At 42.4% G+C, this 22,503-nt stretch overlaps 1 protein-coding gene across 1 annotated transcript in view; it reads right to left on the bottom strand.

The window, feature by feature from the left end:
- Nucleotides 1-22,503, bottom strand: part of SLC16A9 (solute carrier family 16 member 9) — a 337,342-nt gene that overhangs the window by 18,721 nt on the left and 296,118 nt on the right. The window contains exon 4 of the mRNA XM_069240963.1: nt 19,102-19,197. Within this exon, the coding sequence (XP_069097064.1) occupies nt 19,102-19,197 (96 nt within the window). The remainder of the gene's footprint in view (nt 1-19,101; nt 19,198-22,503) is intronic.

Below are 22,503 nucleotides of genomic sequence, written 5' to 3'. Positions count from 1 at the left end.
ACTACTGGCAGCCTTCTGTCCTTTTTCGTACGGAGAGCCGCCAGAAGCCGTACTGGCGGGTGGCGGGGAAGTGGAGGTTGCTCCACCTCCACCGCCACATCAACAGAACACCGCCCACCGAATCACGTCCTGTGATTCGGCGTGGCGGTGTTCTGTTGACGGTGTGGTGGCGGCGGTGCAGCCCCCATGGATCCCGTCCCCTCCTGGAGGATCAACGGACTAGGTAAGTTGATCGTCCGTTAACGGAGCGGGGTGGGGGGGTGTTGTATGTTCTGTGTTGTGTGCGTGCATGGGGGTGTGTGTATGTAGAGGGGTGTGTGAGTGCGTGTATGCATGTGGGGGTGTTGTGTGTTTGGAAATGAGTGTCTGTATGTATGTCTGTATGGATGTGTGCGTGTATGTCTGAACGTGGGTGTGTGCGCATGACTGTGTGTGTGGCTGTTGGCATGCATGTTGGTGTGTGTGCGGGTATGTGTGTTGGTGGTGCCTGTGTGTGTGTCGGGTGTGAGTGTGTAATGTGATGTTGGGGGTAGGGGTGGGGAGGGGGGTCCTGCCACATTTGGGGGTGGCAGGGGTGGTGGGGGGTGTAGGGGAAGGACTCGGGGTTGGAGGTAGGGGAGACCCTATCAGTGCCAGGGAAGGAATTCCCTGGCACTGATAGTGCTTACCGCCATGGATTTCATGGCGGTTCCAAACCCCATGAAATCCATGGCGGTCAGCCGGATCATGATACCGCCGCTGGTATTTTGACGACCGCCGGGCTGGAGATCCAGGTTTCCAGCCCAGCGGTCGTCTCCGCCCTGGCAGGTGGATCGGAGAAGTGGCGGATGACCATGGCATTACCGCCATGGTCATAATTCCCAAAAATTTCCCGCCAGCCTGTTGGCGGTAAGACCGTCGCTTCTCCGCCAACTGCCAGGGTTGTAATGAGAGCCATAGTCTAGAATCCCCTGATCGAGCTCCCACTCGTGATGTCTTCAGTCCCCTGAAGGTGCCTGCTATAGCATTCTGCTTTCCGGGGGCATGTTCTTCTTGTAGAAGCACTTTGTAGCAGATGGACCATCCCCAGATCGGTTGTGCTTCCTGGGTTCACAGTGAGATCTTATGCCACCTTGCTTGCTGATGTACTGCATCGTAGTTGCATTGTCCATATGGATGAGCTCTGCCGAACTGCAAATCCTGGGTTGGAATGCCTGTAGACCCAGATGCACAGCCTTGAATTCTAGCAGGTTGATGTGCATGTGAAGCTGAGTAGATTGCCATTTGCTACTGACTTGAAGATTTTGTAAATATGCTCCACATCTCTCTAAGGAAGCGTCAGTGGTGATGACTAAAGCAGAAGTTTGAATAAGAAAAGAGGCTGACCGAAAGATGTTCTTACTCTGTTCACCAGGCTAGGGCGTTGACCTTACCCAGGGAGACCTGAATTAGGTCATTGAAAGATCCTGTCACTTTAAGCCTTGCCAGTCCAACTCCTCTTGAAGTGGATGCATCCGTAGACAGCAGAACGGAACTAGAGGAGTGCACAAGGAAGTCATTCCTAGGAGAGACTTGTAAAGGTAAACAAAAAAACATTTTTCTTTGCACTAATTTTGCTAGATTTATCAATTTCAGTTGCCTTTCCGGTGTGGGGAATGCCTTGGTGTGCATAGTATTCAGTGTGACTCCCAGAAGTGTTATGTTTTGCGATGGATGAAAAACTGACTAGTCTGGGTTCAGACGGAGGTATAGTTCTCTGAAGAGGTTTTTGCATACAATTCATTGATAATTGGAGGCACTGAAATAGGTGTTGATGGTTTCTTGGACCTACGTTGAGCTGTCTGTGTGACTACTGAATCTATCTTAGGGTGCCCAGTGACACATGCAGGAGCATCTTCAGGGTGTTGTATTTTTTTATCAAGGCATGGTAACACCCCTCCTACGAAGCTATGGTCTTTACGACCTTAATGCCTTCCTCCTAGATGTAGTCAAGTATGGACATAGCTCTGACGTACTTATGAAAAGGCTCTTTAAAGTTGTATAAGAAATAGTCTGTATGTTTTGTGGGCATTGGAAAATCAAATTTTTTGCTGCCCTCTCGAGAAGAAGATGGAAGATTATGGAAGCCTCCAATATCGTCGGGGGCAGAGAAACCACAGGAGGCGGTGTTGGAGATTATGGCATTGAAATCATATAATCATCTGATTCAGACTGAGTATTAAGATTCTTCTCTCTAGTGGTCTGAGGATGTGTGGTCCTATAAATGAATCTTCTGCGGGATGGAGGTAACAGTAGATGCTGTGGAGGCTGTGGAGTTGAAGGCTGGATCGGTGCAGGCAGAGCTCATGAAGAAGGTTGTGATTCAGCTGGAGGGAAGCCCCGGCAATAGTCAGAAAACATGAACTTCAGGTCAGACACTTACGAAGAAGGGAGGCAATGCATTTCCTCTTGGTACTGCAGGTGGAATTGCCCTGGAGGATCATAGTAGTTGTGCTCATAGTACTCCTTCTCATCTTTATCGTCCTGCTGTCATTTAACATGCAACTCCGAAGGACTGTGCGCCATGCCAAAGGTTCTCTCATCATCCAAGTACTCTTCAGCTAAAAAGTGGGTAGGCAGTAATGCTGGTATCTTACTTAGGAAGGTATGTGCAGGAGTGAGATGCGTGGATTTGTCTTGAGATTTTTGTCTTGTCGAGGAGGTCATCGATAAGGCCTTCAACAAGGGTTTGGGCGAGGCTATAGAAGATGTCTTCAGAGTCGACATCATAGAAGTTGATGTAGTTGAAGACAGCGAGATCTTCATCAATGGTGGTGTCTTCAACAGTCGTGTTTTTGGCAACAAATAGAGGGTCGTCTATGTTGACAGTGGTGGTGTCATTGATGTAGTAGATGAAGCCAATACAATTTAGAGTGTTGACAAAATCGGTGTTTGGCTCATCACCGAGGATGTCATCGTCAAGAAGGATGAAGTTGTCAATGTTGAGATGGTGCTGGTATTAGAAGCTGTGGTTGCCTTAGTTGTTGATGGTGCCAATGGCAATTTTCTCGCTGACGGTGAGAAAGTCGTCAACAATCTTTCTGTTGACAGCGCAGAAGATGGTTTCTTAAAAGTGTGTGGGCTACCTTAAGCTGAGGCGTAGGAGGCTCAGATAAAGTTTGCTTAGGTGTTTTCAAGGAGGAAGCTGTAGCTTTTCTCTCTTCATGTTTAGAAGAGACCTCACCTTCCTGAGAATAATTGGATGAGCTGTGCTTCTTTTGAGATCCCTGAGAAGTCTTTTTGGCAGATTCTTTTGGTGGCTCTTGTGAGGAATGAGAATGTGACACCTCTATTTCTCTAATATGAGACCTTCTTGAGGAAGATGAAGATTCCTCACTGCTGTCATCCTCTGGAAAATGGTTCTTTCCTGGATTTAAGCCTCTGAAGCCACAGTTATAGGGTTCCTTCATGGCCCTTTAAGGTTCTTGTTGAAAAACCGTGGGATATCTTACGGTCTCTGGCCTTGTGTCAAGGGTGAAGGCAGAAGATGCAATCATGATGAGGATCATCAGAGTGGAGCCTCTTTTTACCAAAGGAACTGCAGGGTGTGAAGACTCATTTCTTTGCTGCCTCTGACATAATGAGTGCCAGATTTTGAGCAAAGGCACAGATATTCTGAAGGTTGTAAAGATATAGGTTTGAAATTCTCTGGAGAAGAATTCTGGAAATCTTCTGGAACAGATAGAGCTGAGCAGAGCTCAGTGGAGACTCCCTTACACGATTTGCAGTAGAAAATCTGAGGGACTGGAGCTTCTCACAGGAGTATTCTACAGAGTGATGAAACCTGATTGGTTATGACTCAAGTTTAGTTCTTTTTAAAGTAAAGACTGATATATTACTAAACTGCAAGGCCTGGGTATTGTTGGAGTGTGACCTTTAAAATTAATATTAATATGAAAAGCTTGCAATATATTCTGTAGTGAAACTGCATAGAAATGTGTTAACATAGAAAATAATGTACACGTTTGAAATGTGCCCACGGGGAGTGGCCACCAATGTATACGATGATGAATGAAACTGATTAATGATGAATTAATAATGTATTGATGTATGGATTTGTATTCGCATATTATAATTAGAGTCATGTATTGGAGTTTTGCTAAATTAATCACGAGGCCTTTGTTAACCAAGGTCTGGGCCTAGCTGCCTGGTCTCATATTAACTGTTTTTTCCTAACGCGCAATGTGCTGTTTTCCTGAAGGACACTAAGCTGTACTTTTCCAGAACCTAGAGATATGTGTGTGTAGCCGTAGTAGATTCTTTCTCATGGGACCCGACTTGCTCAAGGAGACATTCTTGCTGAATGCAACAGTGTAATTCGCAACAGGTGCATGGCCGCCTGGACTAGGAGAAGACAATGGAACTACTGACTGGAGCGTAAAGTGTAACTTTTCTTACCTGACATTCCACCCGATGAAGACGTCAATCACAGGAGCCAATCGACTGCATGAGAACTGTGTTTTGTGGAAGATTCTAGTAATGTGTGCGGAGAATTATTGGACAGAGATCATGATGCACCAAAATTGATCCAATAGGGAATTAAAGACTAGTTCGACTGTTTTGATATAACCGCAGGACCCAAGAGGAAATCAGCCATTATAAGCCATACTCAGCCATTACTGGGACATTTCCCGCCATCCTTCACCATTCCTTGCCATTATACTTTGAGACTTTGCTGTCCTAGTACTTTAAACAATCCTCTGTTTGTTCTTGCCTGATACTTACTTCTCCTCTTTATGAGGGAAGAGCCCTATTCTTAGCTATGCCATACTGGGTCTTTGCCCTATCCTATCCTTGCTGATGGTAAATCAACTGATGTCCTGAGGACGAAGACTGATGCTGTTTGCTGACTCATTTGGATGGGTAACTATCTAATGAAATTGTAATTGTCTGTTTGCCTTTTCTTTCTAGGTACCAACTGCTCTTTTGATAGTGGCCATAGTTAGATGTTTTTCCAAATTTGTGTTTGCTAAATTGTTTTGCATGAAGCCCAAAATACTGATGCTAATTCGAAGTTAGTTAAGGAATGCACTAATATCGGATGCAAATAGACAAATGACTGAATTCTTGCTTTGTTGAATAATGTACTAATGTTACTCTGCTAAAGTTGATTCATATTAATGTCGTGCTTCATTCTAAATGTTCATGATCTATGCTTTGATAAAGTTTTACTCTGATTGTCAAGTTAAAGTGGTTTTGACGTGCTTGTTGATGTTGAAACTAAAAGATATGATATTAGATTGTAACTAATAGGGAATAAATATCCTAACACATAACTAGGTTTGTGTGGTTATTCATGGCTGAAAGGTCATGGTGTGTTCGCTGTATTGATCTATATTAAATGTTATTGATTAGTTATTGCGAATATTGAAGGAGTTATTGACATATTGATTGCAATGCTAAAAGGATATCTTGTTCTGGGAAGTCTCCAAACGTGGTCAAAAGGTTAATTGGCCTAGACGTGTCTCCTTGTAAGTTTACTTATCAAGGTTCTGACGCAGTATCAGTTTTGGTAGCAGAGGTAGATGGTTTGGCCCTTTGGGGCCCCATGACGAGGGACCACTGTTTGATGAGATTGTTAGTTCAAAGGGACTGGTAGAAATTGATGAGTGTAGTCTGGAAGTAAGCAAGGTGTATCAGAAAATTGGGTTTGGGAAAAATTGTTCTTTTAAAATTATACAAATTGGAAAGATGATGTGTCCCTAAGTCCCAAATGACCTTCCCGGAATCTCAACGCTTGCTGAAGTGAGTTGGGTATGTTCTTGGCGTCCTAGTGATAGTGTGAATGAAATAGGGTTTGCGCTTGCACAGCCTATGCATACCACTGGTGAATTGTGAGGTTTGTGAGAATTTTAGGCCAGGTAATGTTTTAGTAGGAGTGTGCGTACCCCGCAGTATGAGAGTAGGGAAGTCGGCGAACTTTATGTGAGTGCGGCGCTTTGTGCTAAAAAAAAATTGTCCACGTGGTTGTTGGTGATGTACGGACCATGCGTGGTCTAATACTCCAGAGTATACTGATAAGTGTATGAGACACTGGGTTTATGTTGTCATTTGCACGGTTTAATAGGTCAATCCGGCGTGGGTAACGAGTCGAGTTTGAGTCAAGGTGAGTGAATGAAAACTTCGATGGAGATTTGGTGAGTTCTAAAGTGCACTACAACAACCCATTGACAAGTCTAGAGTAAAATTTGCGGGTCAAATTTTGCTGGCAAGTGCGGGATCTGAGAAGGAGAGAGTAGCAGCCAAGGCAAAGCAAAATCTCTGTAAAGTTCTGAAGCGATTGTGTTACCCTTTCCTGTAGTAAACCGGCTAATTTGAGTTTTGAGAGCACTCGCAGTATATTGCATTCGTTTTTGTGTGAATTGAGAGTGAGGAAGACAAGCCGCAAGACTTTGTCAGCCGCAGTGTGTGTGATGTCACTGGAGCCACGCTGGGATAGGTCGGTTAGGGAGAAGGGTTGCACACGGATTGGCAGCCGTCCGTGAGAGGCAATTGGGTGAGAAGGTGAGCAAAGAGAGTTCTGGGAATTAAAGTCACATCCTGATTCGATTGTAAACAAAATAAAAGACGCAAAAAATCATTTTTTCAAGCCTTTAAAGAGCGCTTTGAGGGGAGATGTGTACATTACCGCGAGTGTAGGGCAACCTACACTGCCAGAGGATACACCGGCTTATGCCGTAATGGAGGAGAGGGGAGTCACGCCATGTCTTTGGCTAAAGCAATGTTGCAAGGTGACAGAGAAAGAAGGGTTTTTGGCATTTCCGGTGCACAGAACGTTCAATATAAGGATTTTGGAAAATTTGCAGAGGGTGTTAAATTAGCTGAAGCCACCTCCGAGGCCAGAACAGTTTGAGGCGCTAGCAATTTGGGAACTGATGGCAATAGGACAACAGCAACAGAAATTTGACAGGAGAATGAGGAAAGCAGAAAAGACATTAGCAAGGCTAGGGGGGGTAGCGCGCAGAGGGTTTGGAGGAGAGAAACAATAGACGGAGTTAGGATGTTTCCTGCAATAACTCAAGAAGGTGATAACCAAGGAGGGAAAGCTACTTGTAAGACTGACAAGGGTTCTAGCAAAGAAAAGGAGACTAAGAAGTCCTGGGCAGAGGCAGATGACTCAGATGATGACGAGTTCCCTAATCAGTTGCTAAATGATCGACCACTGCCATACGCCCTAGATGACAATAGACCAAGTACAAGTGCAGGTCCCATAGATTCAAAATAAGGGAACAACAAATACGGTAAAGGTTAATACTGTTGCGACACCAGTTCCGGTGCAGAATAGTGTCAGTGTGTCTACTGCTCCAGAGATGCAGCCTCATTTACAGCCACTACGGGTTCAGAGGCTTTACCCTGATGTCCCAATACTAGAGACTACTACGAATTTGATGGTGCCGTCAGATCCGGCATATACGAGACCAAAGCTGATACAGACTGAGCCAACTCCCCTTTTTACTGCCTCAGGTACAGCAACAGATGGTTCTGAATTATACTTCGGTCACAGGACCGCAGTCAGCCACAGCTCCAGGAATGAATCAGAAAATGGGAGTTAATTCTCCACAGGTTTTGGGAAGCAGGCAGCCGCCAGCCACCATATCCTTGCCTATTACAGTTGGTCTACCAGTACCACTGTATGCGCAGGCGAAGCCTAGTGTATGCGAACAGGGAATAATGACCCAAGAGACGACAAGAGGAGGGTTCGTAGGGAGCTCTCAAGGGATGACTCCAGTGGAGCTGACATTTGAAAGACCTAGATCTTTGTTAAACTTCAGTCCGATTGGGGTTCCTCCAGATACCATGAGACAATCAGGTTTGGGACTGCTGACTCCGCAGATTTCATGTGCGAATGTACTGCAAACACCAATGATGCAGGCTGGGAAAATCTCCTTGCAAGGTTTAACTGCGCAACAACTAAATGAATGGTTAGACAAGTTAAATTCACCACAGACCACTCCTGCGACAACAGAGTGGTCGGAAAGAGAAGAGTACCTGAATTTTGTGAGGTTGGGCATGGAGGCAAATGAACTAGTTGAAGGGAGAATGGGAGTGAACAGGCTAGAGTCATATACAGAAGCAGAATTGAGGTATTTGTGCCCAAAAAGTGAGCAGGGTGCCCCAGAGGTTGGCGAACCTGGCAGATAAATATGGGATAGATTTAGAAAATACCAAACATCTGAAGAGAAGTTATAGGTTAGATTTTAAACCTAAAGATTTTGAACACATGAGGGATACTGGGATTAAGGCACACCTCAAAGAGATACTACAGAGTGCACAAGTTTGGGAAGCACTAGAGAAGTGGGAAGACAGATGGGGGAAGAAAAGAGACAAAAAGAAGAGTGACGGCCAAGAGCAGCACGCAAAATCCGTGCTGGATACCGGTACAATAAAGATGTTACCAATGAGAAAAACAGCCAGAGGGGTTCTTGTCCATGTACCATGGACCAGAGGTGATATTCTGTCAGTCACAAATGATTTCCCCAGGCTGAGAGAGAAGCCAATAGAGTGGTATCAGCAGATGGACAGGTTTGTGAAGCTTGCGAAATGTCTTTGGGAAGACCTGAATACTCTCTTTGAGATCATAGTTCCAGACGATTTGTGGCTTGAGTGCAAGAGGAGTGTGGATTGGCAGGCTGCGGAACCGGCAAGGGATACAGTCACAGGAGCACTGTCTCCTAAGGTGATGAAGTACTACTATAAGGTGATTGAGTTCTTGAAACAGAGGGTATCGCCGCACATTATTGATTGGCAAAAGATTGATCGAACGGCGCAGGAGGCCAAGGAGTCGATCCATGCCTTCTATGAGAGTTTGTTGAAGGCGTTCAAGCACTACAGTGGCACAGAGGTTATGGAGGCGAAGGACATGAATCACCTTGTGTTTAGATTTGTTGAAGGATTGAGACCCGAGATTAGTCAAATGATTAAGAATCATTTGATCTTTTGGCAAACGAAGCCGATTGACGAGGTGTTGCAGTATGCGAAGTACTGTTGTGACGAAACTGAGTTGAAGCAGAGAAAGTTGAAGGAGAAAGTGATGGTGATGCAAATTAAGGTGGCACAGTCAGGGATGCAGGGAGGTTGCGTACAGCCGATGGTGCAACAGCCGCAAGGAAATGGGATGTTTCAGGCGCAAGTGAGAGGCAGAGGTCAAGGAGGTTTTGTGAACCATGGTCCAGATCTGAATACCGTAATGGTTCAGAATGATGTCCAGGCAATGAAGAAGGTGTTACCTTGTCATGCTTGCAGGGGCTTTAGACACTGGAAGTGGGAGTGTCCGATGATGGTGCAGGAGGGTGTTGTTCAACAAAGCAATGATGTCAGTGCGTTTCAAAATGTGAAGGGACCAAGACTTAGAGGTCCTAATACGAATTTTCAGAATCACATGGTTCAGATGCAGGGTCTTCAACCCATGCAACAAGTGCAGATGCCACGTGTACAACCAATGCAGATGAAGCAAATGCAACAGCAGATTCCTGTGGCACCTAGACAGCAAATGCAGTTGCCCTTAGCATAAATGGAACAGCAACAGGTGATGCTTCCTCAACAGGTCACAGGTCAAAGAATGAGTCAAAATAACACAGTACAACAGTTCCCATTACGTGGTAAGAATGGAATAAACGACGAATGGTCGGATGAAAGTTCAGATGGTGAGGAGTGTAGTGTCCCTAGAAGTAGATCAGAAAGGGCCCTATGTTCAGGGGAAGGTAATGGGTCACAAGGTCTAATTTTTGGTTGACACAGGAGCTACGTGCTCTACAGTCAGAAGTTCAGAGGTTCCGAAATTGCCTCTTTCGGGACGTACAGTCAAGGTGATAGGAGTGGCAAATCAACTTCTGACGAACCTGATCACAGATCCGGTTCAGGTTGAGCTTGGTACCTTTCAGGGATTGCACAGGTTTGTGGTTTGCGATTCGAGTCCCGTATCCCTACTGGGAAGAGACTTACTGTGCAAAACAAGGTGCTCGATCACCTGTTCCAGTGATGGGATTGAGGTGCAGACAAACAGTGACGATGAAGGAGATGAGGAGCAGATTTCAGAGCCTGAGACGGAGACCACAGATGAGGAGTATCCTCTGATTAATTTCTTCCCAATTTTCACAGTGACTGATCTGCCAGCAGACTTGCAGGGGACAGTCAGAGAGAAAGTGTGGGACTTGACAGGGAAGAAAGTAGGACTGATAAAAGGAGTGTAACCAGTCAAAGTCAGTGTGAAGCCAAATGCTGTGTTCCCCAAGGTACTGCAGTACCATATGGCGCAAGATGTCCTTATAAAGGTGGCACAGTTAATCGCAGACTTTGTGAAACAGACTTTGTGAAACAGGGAGTTTTGAAAGAGGTTATGAGCAGTCCATGTAATTCACCGAAAATGGGACTGAGAAAGCCCTGTGGGAAAGTTCGAATTGTCCAAGACCTGAGAAAGATTAACAACATAGTGTTGAAATGTTGCCCAGTAGTGCCAAATCCAGCTGTGATTATGTTCCAGGTTCCATGTGATGCAGAGTGGTTCACAGTAGTTGATTTGTCCCAAGCGTTCTTTTCTGTGCCTCTTCATGAGGACAGCCAATTTCTTTTTAGTTTCAAATTCCTGGATAAGGTTTACAATTGGTGTCGAATTCCTCAAGGGTTTTCGGAATCGTCTTCCATCTTCAACCAGATATTGAAGAAGGATTTGGAGTCACTGGAATTGGCTTTTCAATCAACTCTAGTGCAGTACATTGACGATTTGTTGATCGCATCCAAGACAAAGGATGACTGCAAGTATGATTCCATTGCCTTACTGAACCACTTGGGAAAGAACGGGCATAAAGTGTCCCCGAAGAAGCTACAATACTGCCAGAAGGAGGTGAAGTATTTGGGTCATCAAATTGAGAAAGGGTCGAGGAAGTTGTTCAGGGAAAGAGTGACTGCCCTGTTACAGATGAATCCCCCAACGACATGGAAAGATGTTAGGATGTTTCTGGGAATGGTGGGCTACTGTCGTCAGTGCATCCCAAATTTCTCAGTCATCTCCAAGCCATTGGTGAGATTGATGGTTAAGGATGGGCCAGATGTCATAGCACTGTCAGAAAAGGAAATGAAGGCGTTTACTGAACTAACGGAGTGTATGTGCAGGGCTTCAGCTCTAGGTATGCCTGATTACACAAAGCATTTTGTTCTGTTTTGTCATGAGCTTGATGCTTGTTCTTTGTCTGTCCTGACACAGGTCCATGGAGGTGTAAACCGACCAGTAGCATATTTTTCAGCTACTTTGGACCCAGTTGCAGCAGCATTACCGGGCTGTCTGCGTGTAGTAGCAGCAGTTGGTCAAAGCCTCACACAATGTGAAGGCATAGTGATGGGACATCCTTCAACAGTCATGGGCCCACACTCAGTTGAGATCTTGCTAACCCGTACGAAAATGCAACACATGACAAATGCAAGACTGACAAAATATGAAACGATTATATTGGGGTCACCAAATGTAACGTTGAAAAGATGTACAGTGCTGAACCCCCCAACTTTGCTTCCAAATGAAAACACAGAAGTTCAAGATGCTGAAGATGTAGAACATGATTGTCTTGAAGTAAAAGAAATGTGCACCAAACCGAGGCACGATATTAAAGATACCCAATTGGAAGAAAATGACAAAATTATGTTTGTTGGTGGCTCATGTTTAAGAGACTCGTTAGGAGTGCTAAGAGCTGGATACGCTGTATGTACGATCTCTGGTATCCTGGAAGCGTCCCGGCTTGAGAGAGTATATTCTGCTCAAGTGGTTGAATTGGTTGCTCTTAGTAGCGCTTGCCATGCTGCTGCCCAGTTGAGAGTGACTATCTATACTGATAGCAGATACAGATTTGAATTGTCTATGATTTTGGCCAGCTATGGTCACAGAGGGGTTTCCTGATCTCTTCTGGTTCTCCAGTGAAAAATGGTGAAAGAATTAAGGAGTTGTTGCACGCAATTCAGTTACATCATGAAATTGTAGTTATCGCCCTGAAGCATCAGGACTAGTGGATCAAATGAATGGTACCCTGAAGTCTAGAATGGCAAAAATGTGTGCAGCAACGAATTTGAAATGGCCTGATGCATTGCCTTTGGTGTTAACGTCAATGAGAAATACGCCCAACAAGAAAACAGGACTGTCTCCTCATGAAATTCTCATGGGGCGAGCTATGAGACTGCCTGCAGTGCCTGTGAATGCACTTGTGAATATCACGGATGATATGGTTTTGGACTACTGCAAGGGTCTGGCTGGCGTGGTCCGCTCTTTCTCTCACCAGGTGGAACCTACCACACTGCCACCGATAAATGATCCAGGTCACAACCTGAAAGCTGGTGACTGGGTTGTCATCAAGAAACACGTGAAGAAGTCGTGTTTGGAGCCACGTTGGAAGGGGCCATATCAAGTAATACTAACGACTACTACGGCTGTGAAATGTGCGGGAATTCCAAACTGGATCCATGCCAGTCATACGGAAAAGGTGAGTGTCCAAATGATGAGGAAGTACCAACAACAGAGAAGGAAGTCTCAGGGCCGGAGAGTAATCGAGAGGGAACTGAGACTGAAGGAGAGCCCGTTGAGGACGGCTTGGTCACTCCAGTAAGAGACGAAGGAGACGAGACCCAGAGGGGTGACGGTGAGCCTATCTCAACTGAGGCACCAGGAGAGCTGAGTCAGAAGGAGGTTCTCCCAGAAGCAGACGAATATGGATATGAGCTACAGCCCCTGAAAGACCGAGAAGGTGAAGGAGTTGAGGCGGAAGAGAGTCAGGGTGTTCAGACTCCTCCTGAGCAAATTGCAGGTCCATCAAGAGAGAACACCATAGAGTCAGAGGAGGGCAAAGGGCTGCACAGGAGAGATCAAAGGCCAAAGAGATACCGAAAGGAGATAAGTGGCCAGAACTGCAAGTGACAAAAGGAAAAGTGGCTGTCGAAGATGCAATAGAGGAAGAGGTTGATACAAGAAAAAGAGAAGATCTGAGTGAAGGAGAGTTTCAGGGTGATCGCAAGTTGAAAAGAAAGAGAGTAGCAAACATGAAGGTACGCAGGTCCTGAATGGGTATATGCAACATCAGCTGAATGGCAACAAGAGTTCTTGGCGTTCTGTTTTGATCGAGAAGTCCCAGCTCAGTACTTTGGTACCTGAGTCTGGCCAGAGAGACTGTGTTGGCATGAAAACTGAATTAAAGAAAATGTAAGAAAAGAGACTGATAACTTACTGGATTTGACACTGTTAACCTGAATTGACTTTTGAAAAACTGATTCTGACAAGCTGCTAACCTGAATTGACAAGGATCCTGGGAGGGAATGTAAAAGCTGTAAATAATTGCTGAAGACAGACTCTTGCTTGATTTAATTGCTGAAAAAAAAAGACAGAAGAAAAAAAAAGGCTTTAACCATCCTCTGCTACTTTAATACTTCACTTTCTGATTCTTTACAGATCATGGCTAACACTAGAGAGGATAATAGGGGAAGTAGACGTTGTAAATGTTTGGGTGTTGGTTTGGGTGTCGTATGTGTGATATTCATCAAAGTTGTGATTGTGGGAATGCCATTAGTGGATAAGAGTGGAACTATCAATGCTACAATTCCTGAGACCGCCACTGCACTAACAGCTTGGGAGAGGTGTGAGCAAGATACAAAGTATTTGCATAAGGGAACTAATGCTAAAGGGGAATTATCAACTAATGTTTTCTATCTCTTGCTGAGTGAGTATGTTGAAGGATTGTTATGTGTGTACACAGATTCCTGTTTCGGTACAACAGGGGGTTACCTATCATAGTTTGCCTTTAACCTATGGGATAAGCTGTAGTCTGTTACTAACAAGATTCTATAACCAGGAAGAGATTCAATATTTTTACTCCAAGCACGACCTTGTGTTTTCTTATGTGCCTATTATAGAGGATTTGAGCAGTGTAGCTGAGTACTATAGTGTCAAATTAATTAAGGAGTTCTTTGAGGCGCACTAACAATTAGTACATTCTATGCACACCGCAATAATTTGACATGTTCGCTTACATCTGTAGAGAAAAGCTTTTTAGATCACACGGAAGATAGAAGGGCATTGAAGGGAAAACTAGAGAAAGGATTGCAGCAGCGAGCCCTTGCTAATAGTGAGAGTTACAGCGCGGTTAGGGAACAAGGGAAGTTAGCTTTAGAAGCACTACACGTAGGGAAGCTTGTCATAACGCGACCAAAGTCATATTATGACAATGTGTTTGTGGGAACGAGTGAATGTAAGCATGTGTTTTTGTTTCAGAGTAAGTGGACGTTCATGTTAAATGGACAGGATCCAGCGATCCCTGGGATCTATTATATATGTGGACTTAATGCTTATTACCGTCTTCCAAAGGGATGGTATGGGACATGTTATTTGGGGATAGTTTTCCCAAAGATATATAAACTGGATGATCTGAAAAGGTTTCCAAAATTGTCTGAATTACATCGAAATAGACAGAAGAGAGAGACTGCTGCTGGTGTAGTAGGAGACATATTTGGGGTGATAATTCCTTCAGTGGGAGTTATCTTTAACTCCATAAAGATTTGAAAGTTGTCTACTATTGTGGATAACATGCTGACAAATTTTACAGGGGCTATACTCCTGATGGATACTGAACTTGCTGTGGAGAGGGTTATGACTCTTCAAAACAGGCTTGCTTTAGACATTCTTTTAGCAAAAAATGGCAGAATTTGTAAGATGCTTAAAGAGCGTCATTGTTGTGCTTATATACCTGACAATAGTAACGAGATTAGAAGTATGCTTACTAACTTAACTAGAGATAGTACAGATTTGAAGGAACTGAAAGAACCAGGAGTTTGGGAAAAGGTTGGAAAAGGACTTGCTAAAGTGAGAAATTGGTTTAGTAGTATTTGGCATGGGATATTGGCAAAAATAATACAGGGAATATTGATTGTTATAGCTTGCTTATTTAGATTATGGTTGTCATGCAAAATTAGTAAAAGAATTAAACTGAAAAGGGCGAAAAATAAGAAGAGGAGGGAAGAAAAGAAAAGGGAAAAATTGTTCATGGCAAAATCACAAGGGGAATGATTGAGAGAGGAAATTGAAATGAGGGAATTCTAGGGTGCAAATTGTAGGGAAAAGGTTTGTGTGATGACAAGAGTCATCAGAGGAGGGATTGTTGGAGTGTGACCTTTAAAATTAATATTAATATGAAAAGCTTGCAATATATTCTGTAGTGAAACTGCATATAAATGTGTTAACATAGAAAATAATGTACGCGTTTGAAATGAGCCCACAGGGAGTGGCCACCAATGTATACGATGATGAATGAAACTGATGAATTAATAATGTATTGATGTATGGATTTGTATTAGCATATTATAATTAGAGTCATGTATTGGAGTTTTGCTAAATTAATCACTAGGCCTTAGTTAGCAAAGGTCTGGGCCTAGCTGCCTGGTCTCATATTAACTGTGTTTTCCTAACGTGCAATGTGCTGTTTTCCTGAAGGACACTAAGCTGTACTTTTCCAGAAGCTAGAGATATGTGTGTGTAGCCGTAGTAAATTCTTTCTCATGGGACCCAACTTGCTCATGGAGACATTCTTGCCGAATGCAACAGTGTATTTCGCAACAGGTGCAAGGCCGCCTGGACTAGGAGAAGACAATGGAACTACTGAATGGAGCGTAAAGTGTAACTTTTCTTACCTGACATTCCAGCTGATGAAGACGTCACTCATAGGAGCCAATCAACTGCATGAGAACTGTGTTTTGTGGAACCTAGTAAGGTGTGCAGAGAATTATTGGACAGAGATAATGATGCACCAAAATTGATCCAATAGGGAATTAAGGGCTAGTTCGACTGTTTTGATATAATCTCAGGACCAAAGAGGAAATCAGCCATTATTAGCCATACTCAGCCATTAATGGGACATTCCCCACCATCCTTCACCATTCCTTGCCATTATACTTTGAGACTTTGCTGTCCTAGTACTTTGTCTTGTACTTTGTACTGTCTGTTCGTTCTTGCCTGATACTTACTTCTCCTCTTTATGAGGGAAGAGCCCTATTCTTAGCTATGCCATACTGAGTCTTTGCCCTATCCTATCCTTGCTGATGGTGAATCGACTGATGTCCTCAGGAGGAAGACTGAAGCTGTTTGCTGATTCATTTGGATGGGTAACTATCTAATGAAATTGTAATTGTCTGTTTGCCTTTTCTCTCTAGGTACCAACTGCTCTTTTGATAGAGGCCATAGTTAGATGATTTCCAAATTTGTGTTTGCTAAATTGTTTTGCATGAAGCCCAACATGCTGATGCTTATTCAAAGTTAGTTAAGGAATGCACTAGTATTGGATGCAAATAGACAAATGACAGAATTCTTGCTTTGTTGAATAATGTACTAATGTTACTCTGCTAAAGTTGATTTATATTAACGTCGTGCTTCATTCTAAATGTTCATGATCTATGCTTTGATACAGTTTTACTCTGATTGCCAAGTTATAGTGGTTTTGACGTGCTTGTTGATGCTGAAACTAATAAATATGATATTAGATTGTAACTAATAGGGAATAAATATCCTAACACGTAACTAGGTTTGTGTGGTTATTCATGGCTGAAAGGTCATGGTGCATTCACTGTATTGATTTATATTGAATGTTATTGATTAGCTTAATGATTAGTTATTGCGAATATTGAAGGAGTTATTGACATATTGATTGCGATGCTAAATGGATATCTCGTTCTGGGAAGTCTCCAAATGTGGTCAAAAGGTTCATTGGCCTAGACGTGTCTCCTTGCAAGTTTACTTATCAAGGTTCTGATGCGTTATCAGTTTTTATGGCCTATGCCTATCAATGCATTGCTTTTTTAGGTACCGTGGACTCCCATCTCGACGACGGGGAATGATTTAAGCATGTGAACAGGGCCAGCTTTAGGGCGATGCGGCCGCACAGGGTGCTGACGTGGATTTGAGGGCGCTGACCAAAAGGGGAGGGGCGCAGTGTTTAGCAATGACTTATGAAACTTGCAATTTAAAAGCACCTACTGAAAAGTTCCTTGTGCATCCAGCCTTCAGGAAACAATTAAAATATCAAGATACATCTTGTGATTAATGTTCCTGATAGGGAGAGAGATGGGTGTTTTGTCTAGGGACAGCTTTGACTAGCCATTAAGTAGCGTAGAGGGTTAATATGCCTGCTGCATAGAACAGAACTTTATTTTCTGTGGATAGCTGAATGGATTAGTAAAGCCAGCCTTTACAAGCAATTTAAATCTAATGAATGCATGTGTAAGGGGGGCTACTGAGAGATGAGGGGCACATTTCCCAGATGGTAGCGAGGGAATTCAAGGAGGTGGTCATGGGGTGGGGGCGCCAAAAAACAATGTCGCACAGGGGCGCTGCCAGCGCTAAAGCCAGCCTTGCGTGTGAATCTATGAAAGATTGCATACTAGAGTAAGTAGAATGTGTCCCTGTATCAACTATAACACTGTGAAGAGGGTTAACACAGCAATGGAAGCTATTCACACTGAGTTTATCATTTGGCAAACAAATACAAAATAAATGTCAAGCTCAGTATCTCGAATACTATGTGCAATAGCATCACTATATTTCTGTTAAAGTACATGACACTAACTACAGATATACATTTTAAAATTAACAACATGTATCCTTAGACAAATGCCTAAATGTGATACTTTGCATCAGATTTGAAAGTACTGTAAAATGGGCTCTAGTCTATCATCACACCTAGAAACATGAAACTTAAAAACTCAAACTCAGGTTTGAAAAGAGAGAGGTAAGTAAATATGTTGATTATCCCCCTCTTACTACATTTGCGAGGAATGACAAGCTTACTGTCTCCCTTGCATTGCTGATCTGGAAGACGTTCACATCAGTTCATACTCTAAATTACTAGGCATGCTTAAAGATCACAGAAGTATATGCCAGAGGCAAATTTGAAGAAGCTGGCCATGGCGCTGTCTTGTAGTAAATGTGCTTTATTAGTTACATTAAAAGACTGTGTTTAAATATTTCCCCTTATCTCTTTTGGGAATCAGGCCTTAGGGCCCGAATAATGATGTTTTCTATTTGTGTTATGGCGGCTTATATGTGCAAAAGACAAAACATTAAACAGAAACTACATGATCCTGATTCAGAGAATCATAACTCACATAAATGTCTGCACATGATCCAATTTATCACGCATACAATTCACCAGTCTTACAGATTGTCCCTTGAGTAAATGTCAGCCCTGAGCAGCTAGCAATTGCCCAGCCGAAGGTTGAAGAATGCCCACTAACTCAGATGCTTGAGGAGTTTTGCAAGCGTTTTGCTCTGTTAATAATACGCTGGAAAGTTATTCTTTCCAAGACTCGTAGTAAATTCTTTTTAGCCTGCAAAAGGGAAGGGTACACCTTAATATTTCGTGGCAATACATGAGGATTTCATTAGTCACAGAATTGCTTCCTCCAAGGAAAGAGAGAAAAAGTGAAAAAAAGCCAAGATGAGCTATTGCACATTTTGCTTTGCGCCTTCCAGTGAGGAGGTGATGTGCTCATTGAGGGTCTGGGCAACTCTTAAAATGTGTATTTAAGTACGTTTTAGCGCGTATCCCACTATACATAGATGCATTCATTTCAAGTGACTCGTAAGATTAGGGATACACTGATGGCAAAAGTCCTATTTTAAAAACAGCCTGTACCTGAAATAATCTACTAAGCAAATTTAGGAGGAATGCACAAGTCACAATATCTAATGAGTGGTAGAATCTGAGTATGCCTAATCACTGGTTTGGAGGACAGAACAATATTGTACTGAGGTATGACAAACAGCTGTTGCTTGAGGGCACATTAGAAGCGGATTTTCAGCTGAAACTAATGAGGCAATGACCTAGAATGTATCTGTATGTTGACCGTGTACTACATCTTACAACCACTTTCACAATTTGTATTATTTTTCTTTGGTTAGTATTAACATTGTATTATATTCCACTCTGAACGAAATAAGTGTTTTGGTTTGTGCTGATGACCTTTTTAAATTATATCTGATTTTACTACTTTAAGTCGCTCAGTACAACATTCATTTTGTCCATACACTTTAGACATTTCAGTTGCTTAACAATTACTTAAAAACAATACCTGTTGAAATCAAGCCAAGTGCAAGACCTCTGCGTCTGTCGAAATACTGGCAAGTAACGGTTACTGTTGCTGTATATACCAGGCCACATCCAAGACCTAAAACCAGAAGAGTAGCATCTTACATCATCCTAGAAACCAATCATCAAATATATTTGCTATATTTCATTCAGCATAATTCTTTATTGTTGTGCTAGCGAAAGAAAGAATGGTGTAGTTAAGGCTCAACTCAGATGCAAGCATTACCTACAACATAATGATAATAATCCAACCAATTACTTGGAACCATATGGAGGAAGCAATTCTTAAAGCAAAGTTGCTTTTCAGAATGACCATAGCTGTAAAGCTAGGGAAAATAAGCAAACCTGAGACAGATGTGACACAATAAATTCTTAAGGATCCTTGAATTTTTTGCTATAGCTCCACATTCTAAAAACAGTAGATAGACTTAGGAGAAGGTTCTTGTATGAGTCACACAATAGATGTATTTGATGACTGCCTAAATTCATTACAAATCTTCAATACCATGTAAAGCTACATTAAATCATGTTAAAACAACAGGTCATGTCTACTTCTATCACAAATCCATTAAGAGGTCACTAAATAAAAGCATTTACAATTAACTGTCCAAAATGAGATATATATAGTAACAAGTCCATGTTACTTCTGAGTATTACAATTAGTTATGTTCCACTCTTTGTCACATTCGACCAGTCCAAGCTGAATTTAATTTACTGTCTGCTGCCATTTATGTGGCAAACCGATAATAATTTAACTGTGTGACCTTCTAACATTGATACAGGCCTGGTGAGTCACATATGCTTCGATGTTTCAGAGTTTATTTATCCTTTGCTGTGGTGTTTCCTAGAATTTAGTCCTCCAACCAATTGCAAAGTTTGCCTCCAAAGCATGTTGCTACTTCTTGATCCATGGCACTTATTTCTGGTTTATGAAAGTTAGGCTTCAGCCATCTCCTACTCTACAATGCATCAGAATTTATATTTTGCGCCACCAACGGCCATGTCATAGATAGATTTTAATAGACGTAATAACGATATTTCTCATGGGGTGCCTAAATACATTGCAAAAGTTCACATCGGCCACTCGATAGCTAATGCGTTTCGAGACTTGAAGACCCCTGAAGAGATCCCAATTCATATAAAAGAGATATATTTAGTAGTTTCCCCTAACAATAATTTATATAACGTAAATGATATAATTGGGATCCACCTGTCCTTTAAGGTAAATGAGGACAGTATTTGTTTCAGGAGATTGAAAGAAGGTGAGCACATAAAGTTTCTGTCTTTTATAAAGGTTTAGATAATTGCTTCCAGACTCTTCCAGAGTCCCTCCAGACTCTTAGTAGGATATTACCAATACTTAATGTAAGGTGCATCAGTTTTTAGGTCGAGCGCGCAAGCGCTTTGACCTTTTGTAAACTATCTGTGGGCTTTCAACCGCACCCACCGCACGCCCATCACTATCACTTGTTCATGGGCTGAGCTTTCAAAAATCCTTTGTTGTAATTGATAAATGCTTTATGTTTGTCCCTCCTTGGGGTGGTTTTGTTACTGCCTTGGACAGGACCCTGTTACATGGATAATTGCTCATTTGCCAAAACGCTTGACTGCGAATTAACTTCTTTTTCCTTTTGTGTCTCTCGATAGTGCTTATTCTCATGGCGACTGAGGCGCTTTGAATCAGCTTGCTTATTTCAACTGTTTGACTTTTTATTTTCAGTTTATGTGGCAAGATAAGTCGAAAGCCAATACCAACCCTAAATTACATGATTCCTTGCCCGGAGATGTTTCTCTCTGTACACTGGTGACCTGAAGACACTTTATGCGGTCATGTATGCTTATGCAGCCAGGTATGGTTCTTTGCAGATGGTGCAGCAGGCTTTGTATTTGGTGCTAGCTCAGAAAGGACACTAATGCACAATGTGATAGATGTAGCCATAATTTTAGACTATTGATCAGACAGACATTGCAACGTATCGTACACTTCAGTGTGGACACATAGATGTCAGTAAAAAGGAAATTGACACCATCTAAGTGAGAAGACCATGGCAAGGGTGGTCATTCTGGAGCAGGCTAATAGGAAGTAAGATGATACTTTAAGTATCAGTTACAGATGTTAATGTAGTTAATGTTGCTCTTTTAAGGAGTGGTTTTATCAATGGGCAGAATATTTAAAAGGTCTTCAATACCGAGGATTGATTTTTTTCATGAACGACAGTGTCTGTCTAGATTTGAAACTCAGTGGAAGATGCCTTAAGTGAAAGAGATTTTGAGGAATTGACAAAAGATCACCAGAGAGGAACTTCGCAATGTTTAAGGTCAGGAGTTTCTTCATAGTGGAGTTCAGAACTACAAACATGTTGGTAGCATCTGTGATTTAGAAAAATATGAACGTCAACCATTTGGGGGGGTGGAAAGGGGGTTGTTAGATGCAGAGTAAGCATCAATTACCAAATATAGGCAGTAAGAGAATAACAGCTTACTTGTTAAATAGTAATTCCATTTTGAACAAGATATCCCACTCCAACCTTGTTCACTTGCTTTTCTTAACAGGTATTTTTTATTTTCCGTTGAATGTGTCAGTGTGAGTGGCTAAAAAATATTTTTGTGCATTAATCAGCAGTGAAACCATAGGCACTTATTTTATAGGAACGATCAGTATACATTTGACTTGTCAATAGTTGTTTTTCTACCTTCAGTTCTGTGCCATTCAAATCATGTGCTCTATCATATGTTAAGAACTACCTTATGAGACCCCTGATAACCAAAGCAAACTGTATTACTGGCTTAATGAACTTGTATTGCTCTACTGCCGTAGTAAAACCCACATGTAACTGTAGGTACTTAGAAATGCATGGCAGGGATTTATTTTTGATGAATGCTAAGTCATGGGAATGACAGCTTCTTTGTTCATAATAATTGTCAGAGAATGCTTGGAGTCAAATTAGATGGCAAGATTCCACACTCAGCTGACAGATAATTATGGAGGAACAAGGACATCTGACTTTGGGATTGTGAGATGTGTCAAGGCTGGATCACCAACCAGAAGAATATGTCTTTTGACCATTGAGTCATAACCATTTGCTGTTGTTAAACCTCTCAGTCACAAAGCAACATGTGCTGATTTGTCTTTTTCTTTTGAACATCAAGCAGTACAAAATAGATGTGGTTGTCCTCAACATACCTTGGAAACAGAGCCTGAATTATCCTATGAAATATGCAACCAGTATCTGGCAATGAGCAAGGGTTCCTCATCATTCGTTTTTTGAAGGTCTACTGTCCACCATGATTTGTAAATCGTTATCAGATTTAGCTTTGCTTACATACTTCAGATAATGAAGTTTGAAAGTGCAGTAAGAGTGCCATGTCTGCCCCATCACATTTT

This window comes from Pleurodeles waltl, chromosome 6 (genome assembly GCF_031143425.1).
Source record: "Pleurodeles waltl isolate 20211129_DDA chromosome 6, aPleWal1.hap1.20221129, whole genome shotgun sequence".
Lineage (NCBI taxonomy): Eukaryota > Metazoa > Chordata > Amphibia > Caudata > Salamandridae > Pleurodeles > Pleurodeles waltl.
The sequence above is the reverse complement of the archived record's forward strand: the minus strand, read 5'-3'. Positions and strand labels throughout refer to the sequence as shown.